Raw genomic sequence first — 24,448 nt, 5'->3', positions numbered from 1 at the left:
AAAAAGGTATGAATGTTCAAATTAACATAGTTACATGAGCATGCTACAGCATTCTTGAATATTATGGTTCACTTAAGCACACTTCTCAAACTACTTACAACAATTTGAATAATTTGTATCCTAACTAAATTATTAAGACTAAACCCATATTTCTACTTGCTAGGAGTTTTTATAGAAGTTGGATGCTGTATCCATAAAATACCTGCCTTTGTACACACTGAGTATATAAATGACTAAATCTGTACCACATGATGTTGAAAAAATTCTGCAATTTTCTCAAATTTTTCACTGCAAGCTAAACTACCTGCATTTGAAGGCAAATGAAAAGAAAGAAAACACTGGAGATTTAGTAGAATTTGTCATAGGCCCTTTTTATTTCCTTTAATTTCAGCAGTAAAACATTTCCTCAGTTGATCTGATTACTAACTCTATTTGGGCTTCAGAATCTGTTAAAGTAACTGGATCCCTCAGCAGGCTGCAAGCACTGGCAAGTTTCACTACCTTGATGCAGAGGCAGCTGACTAATATTCAAGGATACCATGATACACACACCATGGCAGCCCAAATCAACCTTCATTTTTACCTTTTCTTCTTCTTGCCTACAGAGATGTTAATTTTGTAGGTTCCACTCTTCAATGCTTTTGAGAATTTCATTCAGGTTGCAGATTAACTGTGCTGTACTGTGCCACTGTGACTGTGCCCTGTGTGCCCATGTGTGTATGAATACAGGGAGTGGGACAGGGAAGGAAAGTACATCATAGACTGTCAGCATGGATAACAGAGAATCAATCAACTTTATATACTCTTCCACACTGTCTTGTCATCTTAGAGACAAAAAAATGAAGCTTACAGAGATTTAATCCATATCCATAAGATAAAACTCTATTGTATAACATACATACACACTGGTAGGCAGAATGTTCAAGCCAAGATAGACACCTTCAACAATCCCAGAATACAAAGCAACTTATTTAGGTATCTTTTCTAAGACTGTTTCAGGTTTATCTTATTCATCATGCTAAGGGTTTCCTCAGGATTCCTCAACCCTTTATTTCTTTTTCTGATTTCACAGTTGACCCAGCTAGCAGTAGGAGGCTGAACTAGAGATCTTTTGAAGTCCATTCTTTATTTAACCCTGTGACTCTGAAAGGCATGGCATCTTTATCACCTGCTGATCACTCACCTATCCTACAAATTTTGAAACCTGTTTAAGTTGTCAGGATCCATTCCTGAGAGGTTAAACTTTTCAACTTAAAAGATAACAAAAACTCTCCAGCAGTGATGTGTCTTCAGTTTGGGGTCTACAAAAACCACATCAGCATCACGACTTAAGTCTTGCAACACCCTGATAAAGAAATTTTATTTTATTTACCTGGGGCAATTGCCATAGGCTGGTCTCAAGCTGAGAATCTTGATATCTATCACTGTTCTGCTTGTATCAGATATCTATCACAGTTTCACCTTGCTCCAGAATATTCAAAATATCATGTTCCAGCTAATGGTTCCAGCTAACAATGCCATGTGTAACTAACTAATTTGAATTTAAATACCCACTGTATGTGCCACCTGCAGAGAGGTTTAGAATCATAGTCTTTCCTTTCATGTGCAGAACAAGTAGCTCTTCCACCATGAGCATCATTTCCATGCTGAAGCTCAAACTGCAACCTGTCACAGTTCTTCCATGAGGCACCTCATGGATGGTGCTCATGGCACCTTCCCATGCTGAGCCTTTCCCCAGAGTCTCTCTGCCCAGACTAGGACTAATGCACTATTGCTGCTTTTCAGCCTTGGCTGGCAGAACAGAGACAGAATTTGGCCTTCAGCTTATAAAGATTTTTCAGGCTACACTTACCTCCTGGACAATGCCTCATGGCCATTTTACACCGTCTGGATTCTGCAATGGTTGGACATGGTATTGTGTCTTTTGCTGGCTTCTTCACAATTTGTCTTGTTCTTGTTTCAAGGCCCCATTTAAATCCACATGTTTTGTTATTTCTGCTGCAAGTTCCCCACTCACTCCATTGACCCACTTCACAGCCTTCTGATAAAGCAAAAGAAAACACAAGTGAGCAATTATTTTGGTTTTTTGTTTTGTTTTGTTTTTAATTTTTCTTTTATTTTTTAATTAGAATATAATGTACATTATTAGAAAGCAACACTTGACAGTTTTACCATTAGCAGGTAAAAACCTAGAAACAAAATTAAAGTCTCTTACAGAATCTGACTCTTTTTAGCCAGCATCAACCCAACCAAAAAAAAAAAATCAGAATATCAAACTTTTTTTCTCTATCTAATACATAGATCCTATTTGGTTGTCACCTGGGTTTGTAAACTTCAGAAGTTCACATTTCCAAGCCCTCTCCATCATGAAATGCAAGAAATACCCTTGAAAGAAAGAGTTTGCTCTGACACAAGTCCTGAAATCTTATGAATTCTGAGTTGCAAATCTTCATAAAGGTGATTTTACAGTTAAGAGGACAGAACATTCTGATGCACAAGACAGTGGCATTCCTAGTAAAGTGTATTTTAAAGTTTGGAAAAATGTACTAGTATTATAAGTAAAGAAATCAATAATAATTCATTACTGAATATTTCCTGATAAGAAATACTAAGCATCATCATAAAGTAGTGCCATATTTGAATATGGCCACCTGGCAAAAGAGCTGCTTGACTCACCCACACATTCCATAAGCTCTTCCAAGGCTGCAAATCCAGCAGGACATCCTCGAAAGCAGCGGCCTCTGTGCGAGTAAAAGCCACTTTTGCATTTGGTACAGAAGTCTCTGCTAAAGCAGGAGTCGCAGTTTTCTATTCTGCATCCTAAATCAAAAGGATCATAAGGAACAATGAGACAGCAAAGTTAGGGTAAGACTAAAAATGAAGGATCTTATAAAGCAATAAAATAGCAAAGCCAGAAATGCTGCAATACTGTCATCCTTAAATCCATCTGGTATATAGACAGAATTAGAGGTAACTGTGTTTATCACATTTTCCTCTATGTCCTTCTAATCCTGCTTTTTTTAAATCAAACTGTAGATAAAACTCCTAGTTTAATTATATTTGAATTTCTGACATCTCTCTGGAGGAAAAATGTTCAGTATAAATTATTTTCATATGTAAGTAATTTCAATGAAACTGAGATGCAACAAATTATTTTGGGAAGTACACATGTATTATATGTATCATCTTCAGTTTATAATTTATCACTGAAAACAGGATACTTTTTTTTTCTATGAGTTGACCATATGAATAGCTGAGTGGATGCTTTCATATTTGATATCTGTGTCTACACATATGCATGTGCAAAAAGCCTCAATTTTGCTGGATTTATCTCCTCTCTATTATTGAGACACTTAATCCACAAAAAATAACCATTCTTAAATTACTAGGAGACATACACCATAATGAATAGATTAAAAATTTTTAAAACCCCAAACAAACCAAACCAAACAACTATTATCTTTATAAAATACTGTATTCTCTGAAAATTTAAGAGAAGTATAACCTGCCATAGATGACAGACTCAGGTGCAGGCTTTTCAGAAATATCCTATTCCATTTTAAAACATGTCAATTTGGAAATGAACTAGTTATAAATGATCATATGTATACTACACATACCTACAAAAAATACCAGGGAAAAAATATTCCAAAGATTAAAAAGGATAAGCCATTATATTTGGAACAGTAATGATAATTTTATAATTAATTTTTTTAAAATCTAATCCTTCAACTAATTAAATACAATAAATAAGCTACAATAGCTGTATCCTCTCTTCAGCTATCTGAAGCCACAGCAAGGAGCATTTTTTTATTCATTTTATGCAACAATATAATAATAATTTTGGTAATTTATTCATTTATTCTTCCTTCTTTTATAATGGAAAAAAAAGTACAAACCATAAGGTCACTACTCTGAAATAGCAATTAGTAAATATCTCAAATCAACACTTGAAGTTTAGCCAACATTTATAAAACAGATTTTAATATTTATTCTTGAACTTCAGCAGGCCAAAACAGGGCATCCCACAATACTTAAACTGTGTGTGTGTGAGTGTGGTTGTGTAAAATTCTTTGTTAGCAATTAGGGAAATATGAGATCATTTCAAATCTGATCATTTCAGATCAGATTTCTTGTGGCATTGGGCAAAAAATTAGGCAGATTGAATGAAAAGAAAAATGTATATTTCCAGTGGTGTTGGCCTTTGCTTGGTTAAAAAGAATGTGAGCATCAGTTTGAAGCCTTGCCCTGACAAAGATAACTTCTCCTAGCTCTATTTAGACACAAACACTCATAACCTGAATGCTACCAACTCCTGCGTCCAGCATTTTTCAAAGGGGCTTTTAAAACTCCAGTTTATATAAGCAGCACAAAGTGGGCTTCTTGTCCACACTTATGGTTAGAGGAAATTCATTAGAATAATAATTTCTTTTTCACAAAGGTTGAGCCAGTCCCTAAAGAATAAGATCCTGGTCAATTTCTACACAGTGATCCTGCAAAATAACTTTCCTACATTAATGAATCGCAAGGCAAAACTGCAGTGTCCAAGGTGGACATCATATCCAGCAGGAAACTGCACTGATTTCTAAAGACAAGCAGTCTCAAATTTCATGATTCACTGCTACTAGAAAAATAGTCTAGAACCACTTAGCAAATTCTAAGAACACATACTGCTTACATGTAGAAAAGAAACTTTGTCTTCAAATCCAAAATTCTCATCATGTTAGAGCTGCTGCACTTGGCTGTGGTATTTACTGTGTTACATTTGGCACTGACTAGGTTTGGGTTTTAAAATCAAGACATTTTCTATAAAAATATGTTCTATAGCTTCTCTAACAAAAATGGGAAAGTGTTTCAGTAAAAAAAAAATTAAAAAGCTTTTGTGCCTATGAAGACATTTTTAGGGCAGAAATTATTTCAGTTTATGTAATTCAAGCCCTTTAACTCCCGTAAGGATTTTAACATAGCCAAATTTTTTGATTATTTTTAGCTGAGATATTACTATCTGAGCAATGAAATCTGTAAGCATACCTAAGAAGAGCAAGTAGGAAGAAACCTATTCCATTTTTAAGGATGTCTATTTCAACTCAACTTCAATCAACAAAATGTCTGTATGTCCACAATGCTTCATATGTACAAACCCAGCTCACCAAACCAAGAAAACAAAAGAGAAGTGATGTATAAATACACCAGTTAGCAGTTACACTAACATAAAAGTATACAGTACAAAAATCTTCAGAGGGGAACCAAGATTGGTCCACAAATGCATCATTATTCTCACAGGAGGAGACTGTCAAAGACATGAGGGTGAGACAAACATCAAGTTCCCAACACATGCCAGTATGGGTTAGACAGAACTTGTATTTATGTTTCTCAAAATCAATCCTGTTATTCAAGGGAAAAGGACACTTTCCATAAGTGGTAAAACAAAAAAAAAATTACTTTGAATTCACCCTCAACCTTCTGCAATTAACTTTTCTATTTTTTTTATTTTCAAGAAAGTAAACAATACTCCCAATACACACTATTTTGCCTTTCTCACAAGCACAGTACAAGCTAATAGAAATATCAATCAATTTCCTAAATATATAAATATATTCAAAAATATTTTTACATGGGAAAGTATTTACAGCCGAGTTTTGAAAGATGTCAAGTACGGAGGTTGTTGAATTCACAAATGTGTTATAAAGATTAAGGCCAAGATTCTAAATTCCTTTACAGAATGGATACATGAACCATATACTGTCTCATTGAATATTTTATCAAAACTTAAGCACCTGGTACAGATTAGGCAGCACTCTGCAATATTACACAGCAGTTGGGAATACTATATCCATGGAGCCCACGCAGGGAATGTGGAGAAAGAGGTGGGATAGCTTGGGACAGATCCAAGCATGGCCATAAGTGCTCCTCATCCAGCCAGACTGCCACTGAGTGACCTCATGTGAGGCTCAGGATTATGTGTGATGTGAAAACCAGCACACGCTTTCTCACAACTCTGTGCTCCCAATGACATGGCACAGCACAAGGGGAAGGGTGCCACGCATTTAACAGACACTTGATTATTGCAGGAAAGAAAGAAAAGCTATTTCTCACTTCAGGTTCTTATGTCAGGTGACCTGATTCTGGCTAGACTACGACAAAAACATTCTCTCCCTAAATAGGAATAAGAGGTAACAGCAGTGATTAATAATCCATATGGTAATACTCCCCATATGAGCATATGGAAAAATCAATACAAATCAGCACAACTGCCAGACAGAGGTGAAATAATGTGAGATACCAGAGCAGTTGTGGATTTAAACAGTTGTGCTTCTAGGCAGAAACATGCAAACAGGGAATCTTGTTGCACATTAGCAGGTTGTAAATTTCCAAATAAAATGTTTCACTAAAAGTGAAAGGTTGTTTGTTTGTTTTAATAGTACATCTGTTTTATTAAATTAGCAACACTTACATATTAAAGCATGTCTGGCGTGAGGTGTCTGGTCACCTGAAATTTGTGTGGGAAGAAAAAATATGACAAGAAGCCCACCCAGTGTTTATACTGACTTGTACCTACATGCTCAATTCATTCTGAATCCTTTTTCTTTTCAGATAGCGGGAATTTGTTTCTTAAAACTAGGAGTATCTGAGTGAAACTGTATATTTTTCCCTAAATTACCCTTCTAATTAAACTAATAATAATAACAATAAAAAATAGGTCGATTCATCAACTAGTTAATCTGCTGAATGTTATATATCTCAGAATGAGCTGGGACTTCCCTTAGCAAAGAAGTTTTCAGATGATCTTGAGACATTTGTGAAAATACAACTGCATTTCACAAGATTATCATCTTAAAAACCAACCATGAATTATGGCCTTCTGACACAAGTGAGAGTAAGGGTTGAAGAAATAACTCACGTGAGCATCTGTTCATGTCTGGTGTCCGCAGCCCGTAGTACCCCGAGGGGCAGGAGTGCAGGCACTCCCCGTACTGCCTCATCCCCTCTCTCCGCAGGAAGAAGAATAACTTGTGCTGGCATCTGATGCACCCATTATCCTTTGAACAAGATAAGCAACCTTTGCAAATTGGATTTGGCCCATAGTTAGCTGCAAAATAAAAATATAAATTACACTTTAAGGTCATTTGGAAAGTATTTTGGCTGGAGGTCCTCTATTCTCTAAAGTGTTACTCATCTTTTGCATGACTACAGAAAGTTTTGAAAGGAGGGTTCTGAAACCCTCACTTCAGAACTCACTTTCAGACATCTGCACTCGCACTGAATAAAAAGAAATGCAATCTCTACATTTTTAATTGTATGTAGGGCAGTTTAATGATTTTACACATATTTAAAATACAAGCACAGGCAAGGAGAGATGAAGCTTTGTAAAGCTCACAGTATAAAGTTAGATAAAAATGCAATGCTGGATTCCAAGTTAAAGCTGGAGACATAAGCACACAACAGCAACAAAATATAAGAACTTCAACACCCTGATATATGCACATGGAATGACATGCCCATGGAAATTGAGCAGCACCACTAATGCAATTTTTGATTTGTGAAGCGAGCAATATTCAGAGTACAGAAGCCTCTGCAGAGCAGGTACAGCACTAGCAATGTGTGCAGTCCCCTCGCTCTCAGGGTCCTAGAACAGCTGTCTTCTTGCAGAATCTTCTTGACCTGAGTATAAAGACAAATTTTTCAAGAAAAGAGAAGTAGTCCTTGGGTCTATCAGGGTATCACAAGTTTGAGGTGGGGACAACTTCGGTCTGCGATCCATCCTTCGATATATTGACTTAAGCATCTTCTTCTCTAGGATGAAAACCATATGTTATTACCAAAGGAGCACAGTTAGTGCAGGTTACCATTTTAGGTCACCAGCTGCTGTGCATTCAAAGTCCATGCTCTGATTTTGTTGGATTATTTTCTTTTTTCTTTTAAATTGCTTGGCTGATAACTGCAACACAAACTTCAGCCACATCACTCTTTGTTCTTACAAGCTTTTATTATCCTGCATTTCTGCAGAGTTGCAGAATGCTCCTTTGTCCCCACGGGCTGTCATGTCCTTCTCAGGTGCTGGGTCAGCACAGTAGGTTAGCAGAGGGAGGAAGACTCAAGACATTCCTGAAACCAGCACAACTTTGCAGGTCTGTTTTAAATATTAAATTGGCTACAGAACTTCACAGAAATTTGCCAGTTCAAACCTGGTTTACCAAAAACAAAAAAAATATTATGCAACAAGGGAAGTGTCTTTAGGGTCTCAAGAGGTTTTTAATAGAAGCCACCCAGGGAGCAGCTTATCAAAAAGGCCTATGTTTAATTGTTATATTTTTAAATATTTAAAATTATTCACACCCTTATGTAGTGATGTAGTACTTTTACCTTGTATGACTTTATGACTTGATAATTAAGATTGTTCAACTGATGACTTCACCACCAGAGTCAGGGAAAATAAAACAAGGCAAAGCCCACCACCCTCTGGAACCAGTAGCTGATAAGCTTTACTCTCACCCTCACACATCTGTACACCACATTCTAATTCCCTCTCTGCTCCCATCCCCCACACAGGAGTCACTACATTCACCATGACAGGATTCAACTCCAATCTTGTACAAATAATCCTAGTGGGTGGCAGGCAGGACAAGAAGTGGAGCAATCTGGTGTGAAACAGCTCAGTCAGTGGAACACTTTCTGAGTGCTGGAACCAGTACCAGTCTCACTAGGTGAGATCCTCTTGAAGGGAAAAGAATCCTTACCCTTCATAGTATATGTATGATTCTTCAGGACTCTATTAACCCTTTTGTAATGAGACACCCTAACAGACCAACATCCTTACACTCCTAAAACAATTCCCACCTCCTGTTGCCTAAAAGACTTGAGATATAACTTTTCCTACACTTCATCTCGTAACTATTTTCATTCCCTATTCACTTCTTCAAAGACATACAAGACAAACAAACAAATTATAAACTAGGCATGGATGCATCCCTCCTCTCACTGTGGGCAGGGATTGCCTTACTGTAACCACATCAAATAATGTGTGACCATGTACACAAAAGCAATTGTTGCTTAACACATAGTGGGCAATCCTGTAGATTTCTGACTTCTCTTTTAGTCTCCCTGGATGTCACTCTCCGTAAATCTTTACCTCCAGTCTATTCTAAGAAATAATTTTGTCTTTTAACAAAAGAGTTGAATAAAACAAAAGCAAGGATTCATTACTCAGAGTGTCTTTTATAGTTCAGAACAGCTGAAATAATAGATAGGATTTTGATTTAGGGCCAGGCCAATTGCTGAACAGTTGTGCTTTCCAGGGCTGAGTGCTGGGGCCAGTTGTGTTTAATGTCTTTATCAGTGATCCAGGCGAGGGGACAGAGGATGCCCTCTGTCAGCTTAGAGGTGACATAAGCTGGGCAGGAGCACTGAGCTGCTGGAGAGTAGGAAGGCTCTGCAGAGGGATCTGGACAGGCTGGATCTAAGGCTGAGAGTACAAATTTCAGTGAGGTCAAGTGCTGGGTCCTGCAGTTGGGTCACAGGTGCAACCCCATGAAATTCTAAAGGCTGGGGAAAGAGTGGCTGGAAGGCTGCCCAGTGGCTGAACACGAGCCAGCCTGTGCCCAGGTGGCCAAGAAGGCCAGTGACATCTTGGTCTGTGCCACAAATAGTGTGGCCAGCAGGACCAGGGCAGTGATTGTACCTCAGTACTGGGCACTGCTGAGGCCACAACTCAAAACTGCTGTTGGCTTTTAGGCACATTAGCCCTTCTCTGGACATGCTCCAGCTCCTCAGTGTCTTTCCTATTACAAGAAAGACGCTGAGGAGCTGGAGCATGTTCAGAGAAGGGCTGTGTTGCTGGTGAAGGGTCTGGAGCACAAGTTCTATGAGGAGCTGCTGAGGGAGCTGGGGTTGTTTAGCCTGGAGAAAAGGAAGGTCAGGGAGCATATAATTCTCTACAAATACCTGAAAGAAAGATCTAGCAAGGTGGAGTTCGGTCTTTTCTCCCAAGTAACAAGCAATATGATGAGAGAAAATGGCCTCAAGCTGTGCCAGGAAAGTTTAGATTAGATATTAGGAAAACTTTTTCCATGGAAAGGGTTGTCAAGCCTTGGAAAGGAATCCCCGGGGAAGTGGTTGAATCACCATCCCTGGAGTTATTAAAAAAAATGTGTAGATGCAGTGATTAGGGACATGGTTTAGTGGTGGTTGGCAATGCTGGGTTAATGGCTGTATTCAATGATCTTAAAGGTCTTTTCCAACTTAAACAATTCTATGAACTTGTGGAGCAAGAATTAGGCTTTGGATACATGTAGATTTCTTTGCCATCTTCTTTCATGGATCTCCATGAAAATTCTGACTTCTTTGCCACAAAACGTGTCTGTAGAGTTTGACTCTACTGTCCAACTCTACTGCCCATCTTTCTTTTATCACTGCCACATGTTACTCTTCCCAAGCACCTTTTCTGTCTATTTCTAGCAAGCCATCTTTGATAACCATTGATAACCATTTATTTTTTTAAGCAAATTTAATTATGATGACTTCTCTTGGCTTCAGCTCCATAGAAAAGATGCTAAGAGCATAAATTATCTTCCTATGCTATTATTTGTTCAGGAAATGGATGGCACATCTTTCACAGATTAAAGTCAACTCAAGATATATTAAAAAGTTTGGTAATATATTAAGTGTGTAGATTTTATAGATTTCCCAAGCCATGATACCTGGACTCTCCTCCTTCTTTATCTCCTGAGCAGCCTTAATTTTTTTTTTTTATTTCTATAGCTGTAATTTTTAACTTCTTATAGAAATGTTCTGAGATTCAGAACTTGTAAACTGCTCTGAAATCCTCAGATATATCGTATTTATTGTTACTTAAATTAAAAATTATTTAATTCACACATTGACTTTGGACAGTGTTCAAAATCATCACTTAATTAACAGTCACATATTGATTAATTTCCCTGTTGGTCTCCTAGCTTTATTCTTTTTTTAGCACATGAAGAAATTAACAACCACTGAAGAATTCTAATGGTAAGGGGAAGATTTGAATATGATAATATGGTTTTTCACAAAGAGCAAACTTTGTGAAAGAATCTGAAAACTTACAACTGTGCTGCTTAGGTATTAAACTGAATAACTTCTGGGTAATTTGCATATAGTAAATTACTGTAAAATGTGTACCACCAAACTGATCTCCTTCCACATTGTTGTTGCTTGTTTTCTTTTCAGAGCTTCACGGGAAGGTCTAAATTCTGAGACCTTTCCATTATTTCAATTTCTTCCAGAGCCAGGGAAAATTGTGATATCATCTGCTAAGAAATTACTTGGACAATGAACATACACATTCACAAATCAAATACCATAGCACTGGTTTTGGGATCATGTAAGGATGACATCTTGAAGATACCCACCCACTTAACTGTGCATCTTTTGGCCCTGTATACATAGGCCATAATTTAATCCTATAAAATCCTCCTTGCCTCAAAGTCTTCCCTTCCCATCTCAGTTTCTTAGCATAGCAAATTGGATGTATTATTATCATACACAGCTTTTCCAGTTCACATATAATTGCTCTTTGAAGAGGAAGCAAACGCCTCCGCCTTCAATAGAAACATTCAACAGAAAACTTCCTTTTTAATTTTTTCATTACTTCTTTTTCCCCCACTAAATTCATTTGCAATAAAAAATAAAAAGCTTATAAAACAAGGCCTATCACATTCCAGATTACTGAGTGCATCACATGCAATGTAAAACATCATGTTACTCATCCTTATTTCAACCCTGGCAGGAACACCCTCCTCATCTCTGTGTGCCAGGCAGGCAGGTCTCTTCCAGCCAAATCCCTCATGAAGACTTTGCTCCTTCCACAAGGCCCACAAATGTTAACCACTGTCAGAGTGCTGCTGTCATCACATCACAAAACTGAAAATGCACACATGCTGTAAGTTAGCACCATCCTCTGGCTCTCAAAGCACGATTGCCTTGGGTTCTCTATTAGGACTGTAATGCACACTAGTGTGAACACTGCACATAAACACAAGCACACACCTTAATACAGGTAACATGTTTTGTATTCCTTCTGCTTCTACAGCGATAATCCAGAGCACCTCTGCAGTTAAAGAAAAAACACTTACAGACTTGATTCCCTATGTGGTGTCTTTATTTTAAATCTGGTATTAAATTTGCCAAGTTTCAAAAGGTTACTTGAGAACACAGACTAGTACCCAAACACTGAATGAAACACTTCTGAACCCCAAGGGTGTTCAAAGTTTCATGGTTTGGATCCATATCAAGTAAAATCAAATATCAGCTAATTACTTTAACTCTTGTCTAGATCAAATGTATTTAATCCACATTGCTGAAGCAGTTTTAAGTGAGTTGTTATGACTATTTGAAATCACAAGAGAATCAAAATGAGTCTAGCCTGTTCCCCACAAGAATACAAGTTGTTCTGTAAGCAAGAGACCTTAAAACATTTGATTTTCTGTGATCTTACTGTCCTGCAGTCCATAGTACAACTGCTTCTAATTTGTGTCTTTCTTGGATACCCATTTGTTGGGTGTTACAAAGCTCTTTTGAACCTGGTGCTTCAGCTCACCACAAAAACCTGGTTAATTTTTATGCTTCTGTAAAAACCAGACTGAAATAGACAAATGAATCCAAAACCAGTTGGAGAAAGAGGAGATCCTGGCAGAGAAACAAGCTGTAAAGTTGCTCCCTAAACAACATTTCCTTAGACAGCCAGGCTAACATGCTCACTATGTCCCTAGTATCACTCGCTATCTGGTTGCTGCGTCTCTCTTCAGCAGCCTTTGGTCTTTTGAGCTCTCTGAAGTCAGAAACTGAGCTTGCTGATACAATGGCCAGCTTAATGACACTCTCACCCTAACTGGGATTGCAGCCACAGGAATGCTGGTAAATGGATTTCAGTACAGATCTAGCAGAAATGTCTCCAAGACACCACTGTAAACACGAGATGTGCAGATGGGATTCAGAGGAGGTGAGGAACTAAAAGACCACTACAAGCTGCACTTACTGCAAAGCAGAAGATTTCATAATCCTGAATTCAATTAATGCTTTGAAGACATCCCATACATATCTCAATGAAATACATTTGTGCTTAGCTTATTTCTTCAGGGGTGCCAAGGAATTGAACAAAAAATGCAGCCTTATAGATAAACCAATACTACATAATATATCAAGCCATTGAGACTGTAACACTGCAAGTCCACTACAGCTGAAAAACATCTGACTGGGTATGAACAGAAGCTGGCCATTAAAAATACCTATTTTTCATTAGAACACTGTAAAAGCAAAAGTAAGTTTTAGGGAGAAAACTTCAATTAACAAAAAAAAGAAAGACTAGCTTGTTTCTAGTAATTATCTTTTAAGAGAATTTAAAAATTCAAGGTCAAAGGGGATTTTTATGAACAATTAGGCCAATGCCCTGTACAAAGAAGCCACAGAACTTTTGCTTTACTGAAACATATAATTTAAGAAACCATTCAATCTTAATTTTTAAATTGTCAGTGGTAACGAAACCACCACAACCTTTGTTAAGATATCATAGGGGCTAGTCACTCACACTCTTGAAAATGTGCAGTGGAATTTTGAACTTCAAGGACCAACCACTGGACCTTTTTATATCTTTGCCTGCCAGTTTGTTAACAGTTTTTCAACGCTTTTTTTTCTCAATGCATATCCTCTGATCATGTCAAATCCAAGCTTTCTCATGGGTAAGATAAACAGAGCAAGATTCCAGAATGTCTCACCGCAAGGCAAAGTATCCAGTCCTTTGATCAATCCCTTACAATTTTATCAACAGGCTTATGGATACTCAAAAAAAGCTCAACATTGGAAAAGCAACTGTACCAATGCCAAATAGAGAAGTGATATATCTTCTCTACTTTTCCTAGATTTTACTCTCCTGAAACATTCATGTATTATGTAATTTTTTTTGACCACGAAAATGCCATTTCCCAGGTACCATGTTGTTCTGGGTAGGATGCAGCCACTTTTTTTTATACAGGAGATCACCCAGTGTTCCTTCTCAGGCCACCAGGCCTTCACCACTCACCTACATGTTGAGATATTTTGCAATATTTACTGACTCTAGGCATTAGCACCACTGCATACCAACTACCAAGTTCAGAAGTCTACCAATAAAATGACATGTATGTTGGTTTCAGGATGCTTGGCTACTTAGATATTTTGAGAACATTTCTCATTTTCTTTCCAGCTGGGATGAACTGCTACTAACACAGGTATCTCAGCCATCTTTCTTCTTTTGACCATCTGGAGCTTTTAAAAGTATCTATCATAGTTCACTTTCTGGATACCTATTGTCATCTGGAAACATTTATCTCTTTTTGTCCTCTTCTGTTCGCTGTTCAGCCTACTAATCCTCATTTGCCTTAACTCTACGGAATGCTGCCTCCTTTTTTTACTTGGGATGTGAATTCTCCTCCACAATTTCTCTCTGTTTAGTTCTAGACATTTTCTCTTCCCCTGAAAATGGAGCAGGTTGATCAGGCCTCTTGCATTTCCCCAGTGTTTCCTCACTAATGGTACTTGTCTTTCCAGTAGGGAAATCCAGAGCTGTCAACAATTTACATTTTATCCATGGGAAGTTCATTCTGACTACAGGATGGAAAAAAAAATACAGGACATCTGTTCCAGGCACAAACATCACCCTATCACCTGCCTTCCTAAAAACAACTACAGAAATAGACAGCTAAAGTGTCATACTCCCTGTTGCAATGTCCTAGGAAGTGTTAGCTTTTACTGACACTTTCTGTTCACAAATTCACCAGTTTTTTTCTAGGTCTTCCTGTTACAACTGAGAGTAAAACAACACACACACTTGAAATATTGGTGATAAAAGGTCCACATATCACAACCATAGAGTATACTAGAGACAAAAAAAAAGATAAAATAAAATAAACTTAAAAAGTCCTGGTCCACTGCACTCATGCAAACAGGACAGCTAAAGAATCTGTCCAGAGAAAAAAAGAAACCACACAACAACCAAGCCTTACCAACCAATTCACAAATACCACTCACAGGTCATTTCTTTTGAAGCCTAGTTCGGCCCCCATCCCCCACCAAGTACTCATTTGGTATTCAAGTCTTACATGATGCACATGTATATGTTGCCAATTCCATTTCTGAGTTTTAATTTATTGGCCATTCCATTTCAGATATGGTACAAAATTCCATTACTCCAACAAATAAACCAACTGCTTCTTTTAATCAGCTGAAGTTGCTGATTTGTAAAGTGGCTGCTTCAGTTTTCATCACACTGAGAAGAGTCCTTCCAAGATGACCACTGTTTCATCTCCTTATGAGTTGATTGATGCTTTTTTAGAAACCCTATAGGTCTAACAGTACTGAAGCATAGACAATATCTGCCAATTGCATACTATTTACACAGCTCTGGGCAGTTTTGTCTACTCCATATCTCAAAAGTCTTTTTCTTTTATGGCATCTTCAGTCTCTGTAAAAATATTCATGATATAAGCTTTGCATAAACTTCCATTGGGTTTTAGGATACTTTATAAGTCCCATATGATGTGATGAAAAGTCAGTAGCTTCATGTATAGTAACCTTGAGAAATTCCAATCATAAAACTCAAGACTTTTAACAAGCAGTACTTTTGAAGAATAATTTCAAATGTTGCTATTTAGATTTTATATTAATTACTTCCTCCTTTGTCCATGTCTATTGAGTAAATGTAGAAATCCCCCAAAACCAATCCTTAAAGAGAAGCTGCCATTCTTCCTCAAACCCCAGCAATTCAGACAGAGAGTAAGAGCACCACAATCACTGACTTTGGCCACAGCACAGGTTATTTATATCTGATGAAGACTATACAAATCAAATGATAAGAAAGAGGCCAGACAGCCAGTCTGCTCTACCTCTCAGATCTACCCCAATGTTCCGCTCTCTCTGAAATGTTTTCATGCAATGACAGGGCTCTTCTGTCTTAGTGGAAAGAGGGCTGGGGGTAAAATAAGTGGAAACTGAGAAATTACATTCACACTCTAACATAAAATGTAACTCTGTGGAAATTACAGGGTAAAATATAGCTGCTGCTCCCTGGATGCTTCACAATGACTCCCCATACACATGATCTGCAGCCAAGAGGGATGGTGGAGAGGAGTGGAGACACCACAGCCAGGCTCTGTAGAAATCCTTGGAGGAAGGGGAACTCAGTGGTACTTTGCAGCTGATAAACTACAAAGTGCCTGTCAACCAGGGGAGACAGGAGAAGGTGTCCAGCTGCTGAGTCAGCAAGTGTGGGGAAATTGCTCTCTGTGGATGAACTCTGTTCATTGTAGCCTAATTATAATGTTAATCTCCATCCAAAGTTACCCTACTCCAAGATATGATCACCCCTCACTAAACATGTGTGCTATATTTTTTAAATTGTATTTTTAAGAGCAAAGCAAGATAATTTTACACCACTCAGTAACAAAGGTATGTATGACTAGAGCCACTCAAGCTCCACCTAAACATAAAGAAACAGTAAGCTGAGAACGGGGAAACACTAGGGAAGACTCCATTTCAACTGCTGGGAGAAGTCAATGGGCTGAACCTGTTTTCCCCCCGACAGGGTTCTTACCAAATCGGGTTACCTATTTGGTAAGAACCATACTCTATGCACACTGAATACTTTTACTGGGGATTAGCAATATTGCTTTGAATACATTTTTGCAGTCAGATACTATCACTGGCAATTCTTGAACCTTAATCTGTCACAATTTTATATTGTTAAAGAGTGTTATTCTGTAAACTGTTAGTGTTGAATCTTTCATGGGCACAAGCAGTCACTGGCAGCAGGTAACACACTCCAAATGGGAAGATCCAGTGAGGAGTCTCCTTTATGCTGCTGGTGTGTCCCTGGCTCAGCCAGTCCCACCACCCTCTGATCCAGGGCTTTCAGTGAAGGCTCCTGTAATGGACACTGGCAGACTGGCTGGGCACAAGGGCCTCAGCTTTCCTGCAACACTGACAGACAAATGAAATACTAAGGGTCAAGGAAATCTCCCCACACTAAGGGTTGAGGAAATCTCTTTTCAAAGGACACTAGGCCAGCAGGCTGGTTTCAGTGCAGGGCCAGCCAGAGCTCCCTTCCATCAGGCCACCACGCAGTCACTCACCAGTGGCAGCCCCGCTGCACAGTGTGTGTCTACCAAAGAGCCTGGCTGCTCAGACAGGGAGCCTGCACAGAGCTGACCTTGGACCAGCTACAGCAGAAATGGTGGGTTTTCAAAACCAATTGCTGTGTTCTTCCAAACACAGGGTTTTGAAAAATCACATTCCTCAGCTGAGGCTTTATTTCTTTTCCACTTACATCTAATCTACTATGTCTTACACATATATGAGGCACAGGAGCTCTTTCTAGGCTTTGTATGTGGGAAGAGATATGCAGGGGGGACAGTACATGAAAACTACCATGTTCCCCAGCTTATTTCAAGTGGGTGTTTTATTTGCCTTCCATTGAAAATAAATTTCATTGGGAAGCATGAGCAGATGCTCAAACCAAGGTCAGTAGTTACATTTCTAATACAGAAAAATAGTTATGCTTCTTCTGGAAACTAGAAGAAGTCTAGAAGTTAGACTTACTATACCTCGGACCAACCCGTTATATATATTTAAAAGTTACTTGGACACAATTCTCAGACTTTTCCATTTCAAATCCCCATGCTATAGTCTCCCATAAATGCAGAGGCTGTCATAGCCTATTCCCTAACTACAAAATTGCATAGTAATGCATTTTTCCCGCACATTCTGTGCCACTATCTGATAGGCACATTCAACACAAATTTCATCCAGCATATTGCTGGTGGAAATCAACATCTGGGACACAAATCCTATTGAAACAAAGTCCCAGTAATCTTTTAAAAAATCATTTTTTCCCAAGAATTTTAATATCTAGAATATTTCAGCTAGGCTGCTGTCAATAAGATTCATCTTAGCATGCAGGTGAATAAACAGAGATTTAATTTTTCCCCTTTGATGGTGAGTTTACTTTGTTTTCCATTGTAAGTCATAACTTTTCCAAGCACTGAAAACTGCAGGGATCCAATGTAGAGGCATTCCAATAAAAACACAGTTCCAAATCCAGATCCACCCAAACCACAGAAGACAAAACATTATTGGCAGAACAGAAGCCATAGATGTGAAGATCCAGAACACTCTGTTTAAAAAGTACAATGACATACAAGAAGACTTTATGCATGATGGGTGATATTTCACTTTACCTTTTCATACTTTTACCGAAAAATTCCTAAAAAGGTAAAAAAGACTGATGAACAGGAAAAAAATGCAGTTAGAGAAGTTTAAGTGAAGTCTTTCTTTTCACTTCTCGAAAGATGAAATGAAATATATTTTAAAAGTCATAGATACCATATCTGGACTCATACAGAAATTTCAGCAGAAATAACAGAAGCAAAGACTAAGTAGTTATTTGCAGTTATATTAGGTACCAGTAAACTAATGACCACACCTTAACTATTGATAGTGTCACATTTTATTGTTCAATAGAACTGGCACATAAAAAAATTACAAAGGAAACAAAAAAATGCTTTTGTAAATTTGTAACAGTGAAGAATTTGTCTTAGTTCTCCAGATTATACAGCAGTGAACACTCTTGGAAGGAAGAAATTCAAAGTTTAGATAGCTGTTAATAGTCTGGAAGATTTAATATCCTTAGATATAAGTAACTAAGTAGGGAACTTTAAAATGCATGTAAGGTTATATTCACAGTATAAGAAATTTTGCAGAAGGAATGTTGCACAGCTCTTAACACTGAGCAAAGCTAGCTCTGACCTAAGCTTCAGTAAGGGCCTGTACAAGTAGATTTGCCAGATGTCCAAGCCTGATGCAGGGCACCATGGCTTCAGTCTAGGCATCAGAAATTGAGAATGATGCTCTGACCACACAGAAGAAAATTGCTCCTCAAAATATTGTGGAGGACTAAGCCAGTAGTTTCCTGGTACATATGATTTGTCTGAAGAGAAACGGAGTTGGGTACTGTGTAGATGCAGCACTGCATTTCCTCAGTACAGCAGCTGGCAAGGAGTAGATAATGATTATGTTTGCACTAGAAAACTGATAGCACTTAAGTTTCCATGATGTCTTGGGCTGAATTAATTACAACTCAAGGCAAATTTTTGTCAAAATTTTCCTGAAGCACTAGGCAAAGAGAAAATACTGTCTTATCCTTGCCCAGGAATGAGATTCAAAGTAATGTGGATGCTGTGATTATTCCAAGAGCTGCTCAGTTTGAGTAAGTGCAGGACTCCAAGTGGTGTCACAACACTTCTGAACAGTTTAATGAAGGCACAGCCATTTCAAGCCCCAAATAGATAAAGCCCAATTAACCTGGCCTGCCATCACACCTGACCCTGCTTTGAGCAGGAGATTGATGAAGTCCAAAGTCCTGCCAGAGAGGTCTCTTTCACAGGACTCACCCTGTGGTCCTACAACCTGCATGTGAAGTATCAGATCCTGCCTGAAGAAGGAGGTAGCTTGAGCTACATTATGTGAAAGAGATTTTGATGGAGGAGGAATAGATAACATAGCACATGAGGATATGCAAAGTTTTCTGGATGTCCAGGTATATTCCTTTACACAGGAGTTCCCATGGAGGGAGACAAGTATCAATGAATGAAAAAGAAACAAAGCATTTTAGATGTGTTGTAGCTGCAAATAAGGTAACAAAAAGGGTATCTTCACAGCTGAAAGTACCTTTCCCACACAAGGCGAGTCATCTTAACAGACAAAAATTGCCTACCTGAGGAAAAGACCTTTAGGTAGCAATGCAGCTCAGCTCAAATGACATGAAGTTCAGGAAATAACAAGACAATATCCACTACTGGCCAATTGCCTGCTAAAAATTCCCCACAGATATAATTCTTGAAAAAAGCAGACACATTAGTTTATAAATTACACATAGTCTTGTACTTCAGGGCACAGCCAATAACCTTGAAAGGTTACCCACTTCAACAAGCATCAAGCAGATACAGCTTCCCAAGAACGAACAAAAATTATTTTTCTTCCTCTGAATGATCAGAGACTGACCATAATGAGGAGGAAATAATATGCTAGATAAAAACTCATGTCTAATTAATATATATCTCCAACATACTCAGAGTCAAGCTAGTTATCAGATTACATACAGAAAAGAATTTTCTTCCATCAAATCAGCTCAGACTTGCAGCATGTGACATGGTTTACTAGCTGGGACTATCTGGGCAATTTTCACTTAGTTAATTCTCACTTTTCCAAGGACCAGAAGTGGTTTGTGGCTCCTTGGTCACAGTCAGTGACACATAGTTATGTAACCTTTGACTTGAAGTGCTTTGTGCCAGTTTGAATCTTTAGTCTGCATGCATTCAAGTAAAAGGTAATAATACTTGTCAATGTATTTTAGGAACAGTCCTTCCTGGTCATGACAAAACAAATTACAATATGATAAATAAATCACTTTATTTTTTATCCCCTTTTATTACAAAGGCTGTACCTCTGAGAGGAGGAATGAACTAGCTCAGTGAGCCTTCATCTTAGGATAAGACACACCTAAGTTCAAGCAATAATTTGGGCATAGCTGTTTTTATGACTTGGGTGAATAACTTTAGCTTTTCTTACTCTTCCCTCTTTTTTAAAAGTCAAATAATAGAACTTCACTATCTCTGAATGGAAAGACAGTCAGCGACTTAAAGTAAGAAGTTACATGGGCTTATATCTTATTTTAAAAGGAGAGAGAGAGAAGAGTTCAATATATCAAAAATAGAACAATTTCATTTCTGGAGCATTTAATAAAAGATAAATTAATCCTCCAAAGTTCTTCTATCAGTTCTCAAAACATTTCATTCTAGAGACCACCAGATGTAAAAAATTACATAAGCCACTGAAATAAACAGCTATTGAAAAATGCAGAAAAAAATTTAATGAGGCACTGAAAACTTATCAGCTAAATAAATATTCCAACAGTATTTTTTTCAAGATTGCTGTACATGAACAGACTCCATTCATTTCAACTAAGACAATAGTAGTCAGGAATGCTCCAGTTGTAAGACCCAGTACAGTTTTCTGAATGATAAATGTTTGCTGGTCGTTTTCCAGAAAGAAAGGATGGTGTAGAACAGCCGTGGTGCAGCTATGGTCTTTAACTCAACCTGCTCATGAGTACGACTCCATTACAAGACATTCTGACTCAAAGTAATTAACTGGAAGAAAGAAAAATTCTCTTCCCAGTGAAAGCAGATGATATGAGTTTTCTGTAAAGATAGGCAAAAACTCTCACTCAAGAAAGCCTCTGGAGAGTCCAAATAACAACGCCTGAGTAAAAAAAATCCTAGCCACATTGTTATTTAACAAGAGAAGCCTAAAAATTAATAGTACTAAATATGCTCTCCTATTTATTTGTCTGAAGTCCCACATTAAGACCTAAAAAAAAAAAATTAAGGTTCTTCATTCAGAAAACTATTTGTAATTAAAAAATCTTTCATGTGGGTACATCTGGGCTCTAAAATGAGAAGTCAAAATGACTCAGAACAAATTACTTCATTGCATATGAAATGAAAGCTCATGTACTGGGAAGGAGAGTGCACTCAAATGACCCCTAATAAACCTGTTTTCTTCACTATTATTTCATAGGAAGAAAGCAATATATTTAAATAAATTTCTCACTTTGTAGCTCAGATTTAACTGAGTTTTTAGTTTCTAAGATTTTCTAAGATTATAAGGCTGCAGCTGAGAATCATAAGAACATTTTCATCTCTACCACCAGATATATTTTTAGGAAGTCATAACACATTTTTTGCCTCTGCAAAAACATCATTAAACACATTTGTATTCAAATGTCTATTTGAACACTTTACTAAAAATGAAACCTCAAGATATATATCTCTATAGTACTGGGGTTTTGCTTGTTTGCTTTTATTGCTTTTCTGACACTATGAAACACAGAAAAGAAGCTAGCCTAACCTCAAGAATATTTTTTTTAAATGGAGTAAATTATGCAGTTAGAATATTCTTCACAGTACAGCTCCAAAACATAATGGCTAAAACAACAAATTGGTGTTCCACAGCTGAGTCTCAAAGACTTGCCAGAATAATTTGCTGAAGTTATGAGCATGTGTATGCATATATGTACATGCTCACATATACACATGCATTTATACTCCCTGCCAAAACCAGCCCTACAAAACAACTAATTAAACAATGTCATAAAACGGGCTTGTATTTCCCTCAAAGGTTTTGAACTCCCTATGCTTTCTTTCCAACTACATCAAAAAACGTGGCCTTCATAATTAAAAGATGTAAGCAAAAGCAGAATATAGGTTGCAATTTTATTTCATTGTTCTTAAATATACAAGAATTTTTTGTCACAATGCTGACCTTGCAAAGCCAACGAGACAACCAACCACTTTTCAACACTATGGAACTAGAATGACAGAGAATGAATGCAAGACAGTCCCATAGAAAATCTTGTCTTATAAAACATTTTTTATATTTCCAAGGTTATATTATCTATTTTTTTTATTTTGAAATCATCATGCCTCAATATAGTACTATTCACTGTTACTTAAACACTAATTTTCTGCAGATTATAATCATTAAGATACAGCATAAACCCTAACATGAGGCAACTCCTAATTTTCACACCCTCTTATGCCTAAAAATTAACATCACTATCTCTTTATAGGTAGGGTGATGGGACAAGACTTGATAGCCCATCTCACTGAGATCAGGCACCTGGCATCTGCTCCACAAAGGGACAAGGATGGGAGCATCAAGTCCTGTACAAACAGCAACTGCCAGTGCCTCCACTTGGAGCTGTGAACTCCAGAGTCTGCACCCCTGCCTCCATGCTGGGCATTACAGGCAGCCAGCCACGAGAAGTTTGTGATTACAGCCAACCCTTTACCTGCCTCCAGCCACTACCTCTTTCCACCTGAGCAGGAGCATTGGCCCATGTGATTCTGGCCCTGAATGTGGGGCAAACCAAAATCCAAGTTAACTCTGGGGCTATTTTCCTTTTAAAGAAACTTATCTTACATTTTCCTGAACAAAAAATGAAACAGATAAGTTTCACCTGATCATAACAAAAGATAAAGTAGATGATTTAGAATTACCACGGCAAATGGAAGAGAGATACTCATGTGTGATTATCAGAGTCAAATATTTCACTGCATCCAGAGGAGAAAATTGAATCTTGAAAACTGCTTCCCCTCTCTGCAAGCTTTCTGTAGGGATTGTTTGATGATGCAGTACAGTCAGGTCAGAATAGGATTCTGGCCAAAACATATCAAACCTCATGAAAAGAGGGAATGAAAGGGGAGAGGGATGAGGGATATATATACACACACACACATTAATATATATAAATAATGGTACCTTGCTATGCCCATTCTCTCCTTCTCCACTCCTCATATATACACCATTCCCCAGGGAGCTATTAAACTCAGTACAGCCCCTTAAAATTACTATAACCATCTGATTTTTATAACTTCCCACTCCAGGCTTTCATTAACCCCAGACTCACTTGATGCCAAGTCTTCCTTCCTGGAGCACCAAGGCTATGTGTGGAGTCCAGCTGGCGAGTCAGGGAGACGTCGTAAATTGGAAGAATGTGCTGGAGCTACTTAAAGTTGTGGTGAACCAAAGGAAAAGGACCAATTGCACAAAAGATTTAGGAAATGGATAGAAGGTGTTAAAATATCTATCAAGATCTTAATTTATGAAATGACATCCAGAGCACAGACAAACCAAAATCATCCACCCAGACCTGATTCTGCATAGTGACCCATAAAAGCAGACCCTCAACAACCACCATATACCTATTTTCATACATTTCCTGACTTCTAGAAATGCAGCACAAACAGAAAACAGCAGATTTCCTAATCTTGTTGATGTGCCTCTTATTTCAAAGCTGCCAGACTTTAATTGCTTTTCATCAACAACCTCATATGGCATGCCTTGGCTGGGAACATATTTTTATAGCCAGTTATAGCTCCCTATCTCCAAATGGAAACACTGACAGGTTTCTAATTCCAAAAATATTATCAGGAGCCAAAAAAACATGAGTCTGCTTTAAAACATAACCTGTGACCTAGAAAGTCATTCTTAACACTTTGTGTTTCAACATTTTGTGTACTTTTTCAGGGTTGGTTAAATGTAAAAATTAGAAACTGAAAAAGAATCCCAGGTGCCAAAAGAACAGTTTTCCCTCACTCTCCACTATGGTCTTCATTGAACAACTGCCTCCTTCATCTCCAAAGCTGGAGAGAAAAAACATAATTGTGGCATATACCTGCATATACCTGTACAAAAACATGATGCTATGCTTAGCTCTGCTTTGCTGCAAGCGCTGTAAAACACATTCATTTTACTTCAGCTTTTAAAAATTATTCACATATGAAAAGACAGAAGGATGAAGGAACAATTTCACAAAACAATA

General features: G+C 37.8%; 1 protein-coding gene across 1 annotated transcript in view; it reads right to left on the bottom strand.

The window, feature by feature from the left end:
- The window catches only part of RSPO2 (R-spondin 2), a 98,776-nt gene that overhangs the window by 38,450 nt on the left and 35,878 nt on the right, over nt 1–24,448 (bottom strand). The window contains exons 2-4 of the mRNA XM_021546429.2: nt 6,902–7,090; nt 2,677–2,820; nt 1,853–2,041 (exon numbers count right to left, since the gene is read on the bottom strand). Coding sequence (XP_021402104.1) covers nt 1,853–2,041; nt 2,677–2,820; nt 6,902–7,090 — 522 coding nt within the window. The remainder of the gene's footprint in view (nt 1–1,852; nt 2,042–2,676; nt 2,821–6,901; nt 7,091–24,448) is intronic.

This window comes from Lonchura striata, chromosome 1 (genome assembly GCF_046129695.1).
Source record: "Lonchura striata isolate bLonStr1 chromosome 1, bLonStr1.mat, whole genome shotgun sequence".
Classification (NCBI taxonomy): Eukaryota; Metazoa; Chordata; class Aves; order Passeriformes; family Estrildidae; genus Lonchura; species Lonchura striata.
Note: the sequence above shows the minus strand (reverse complement) of the source record. Positions and strands in the feature narration are given on the sequence as shown.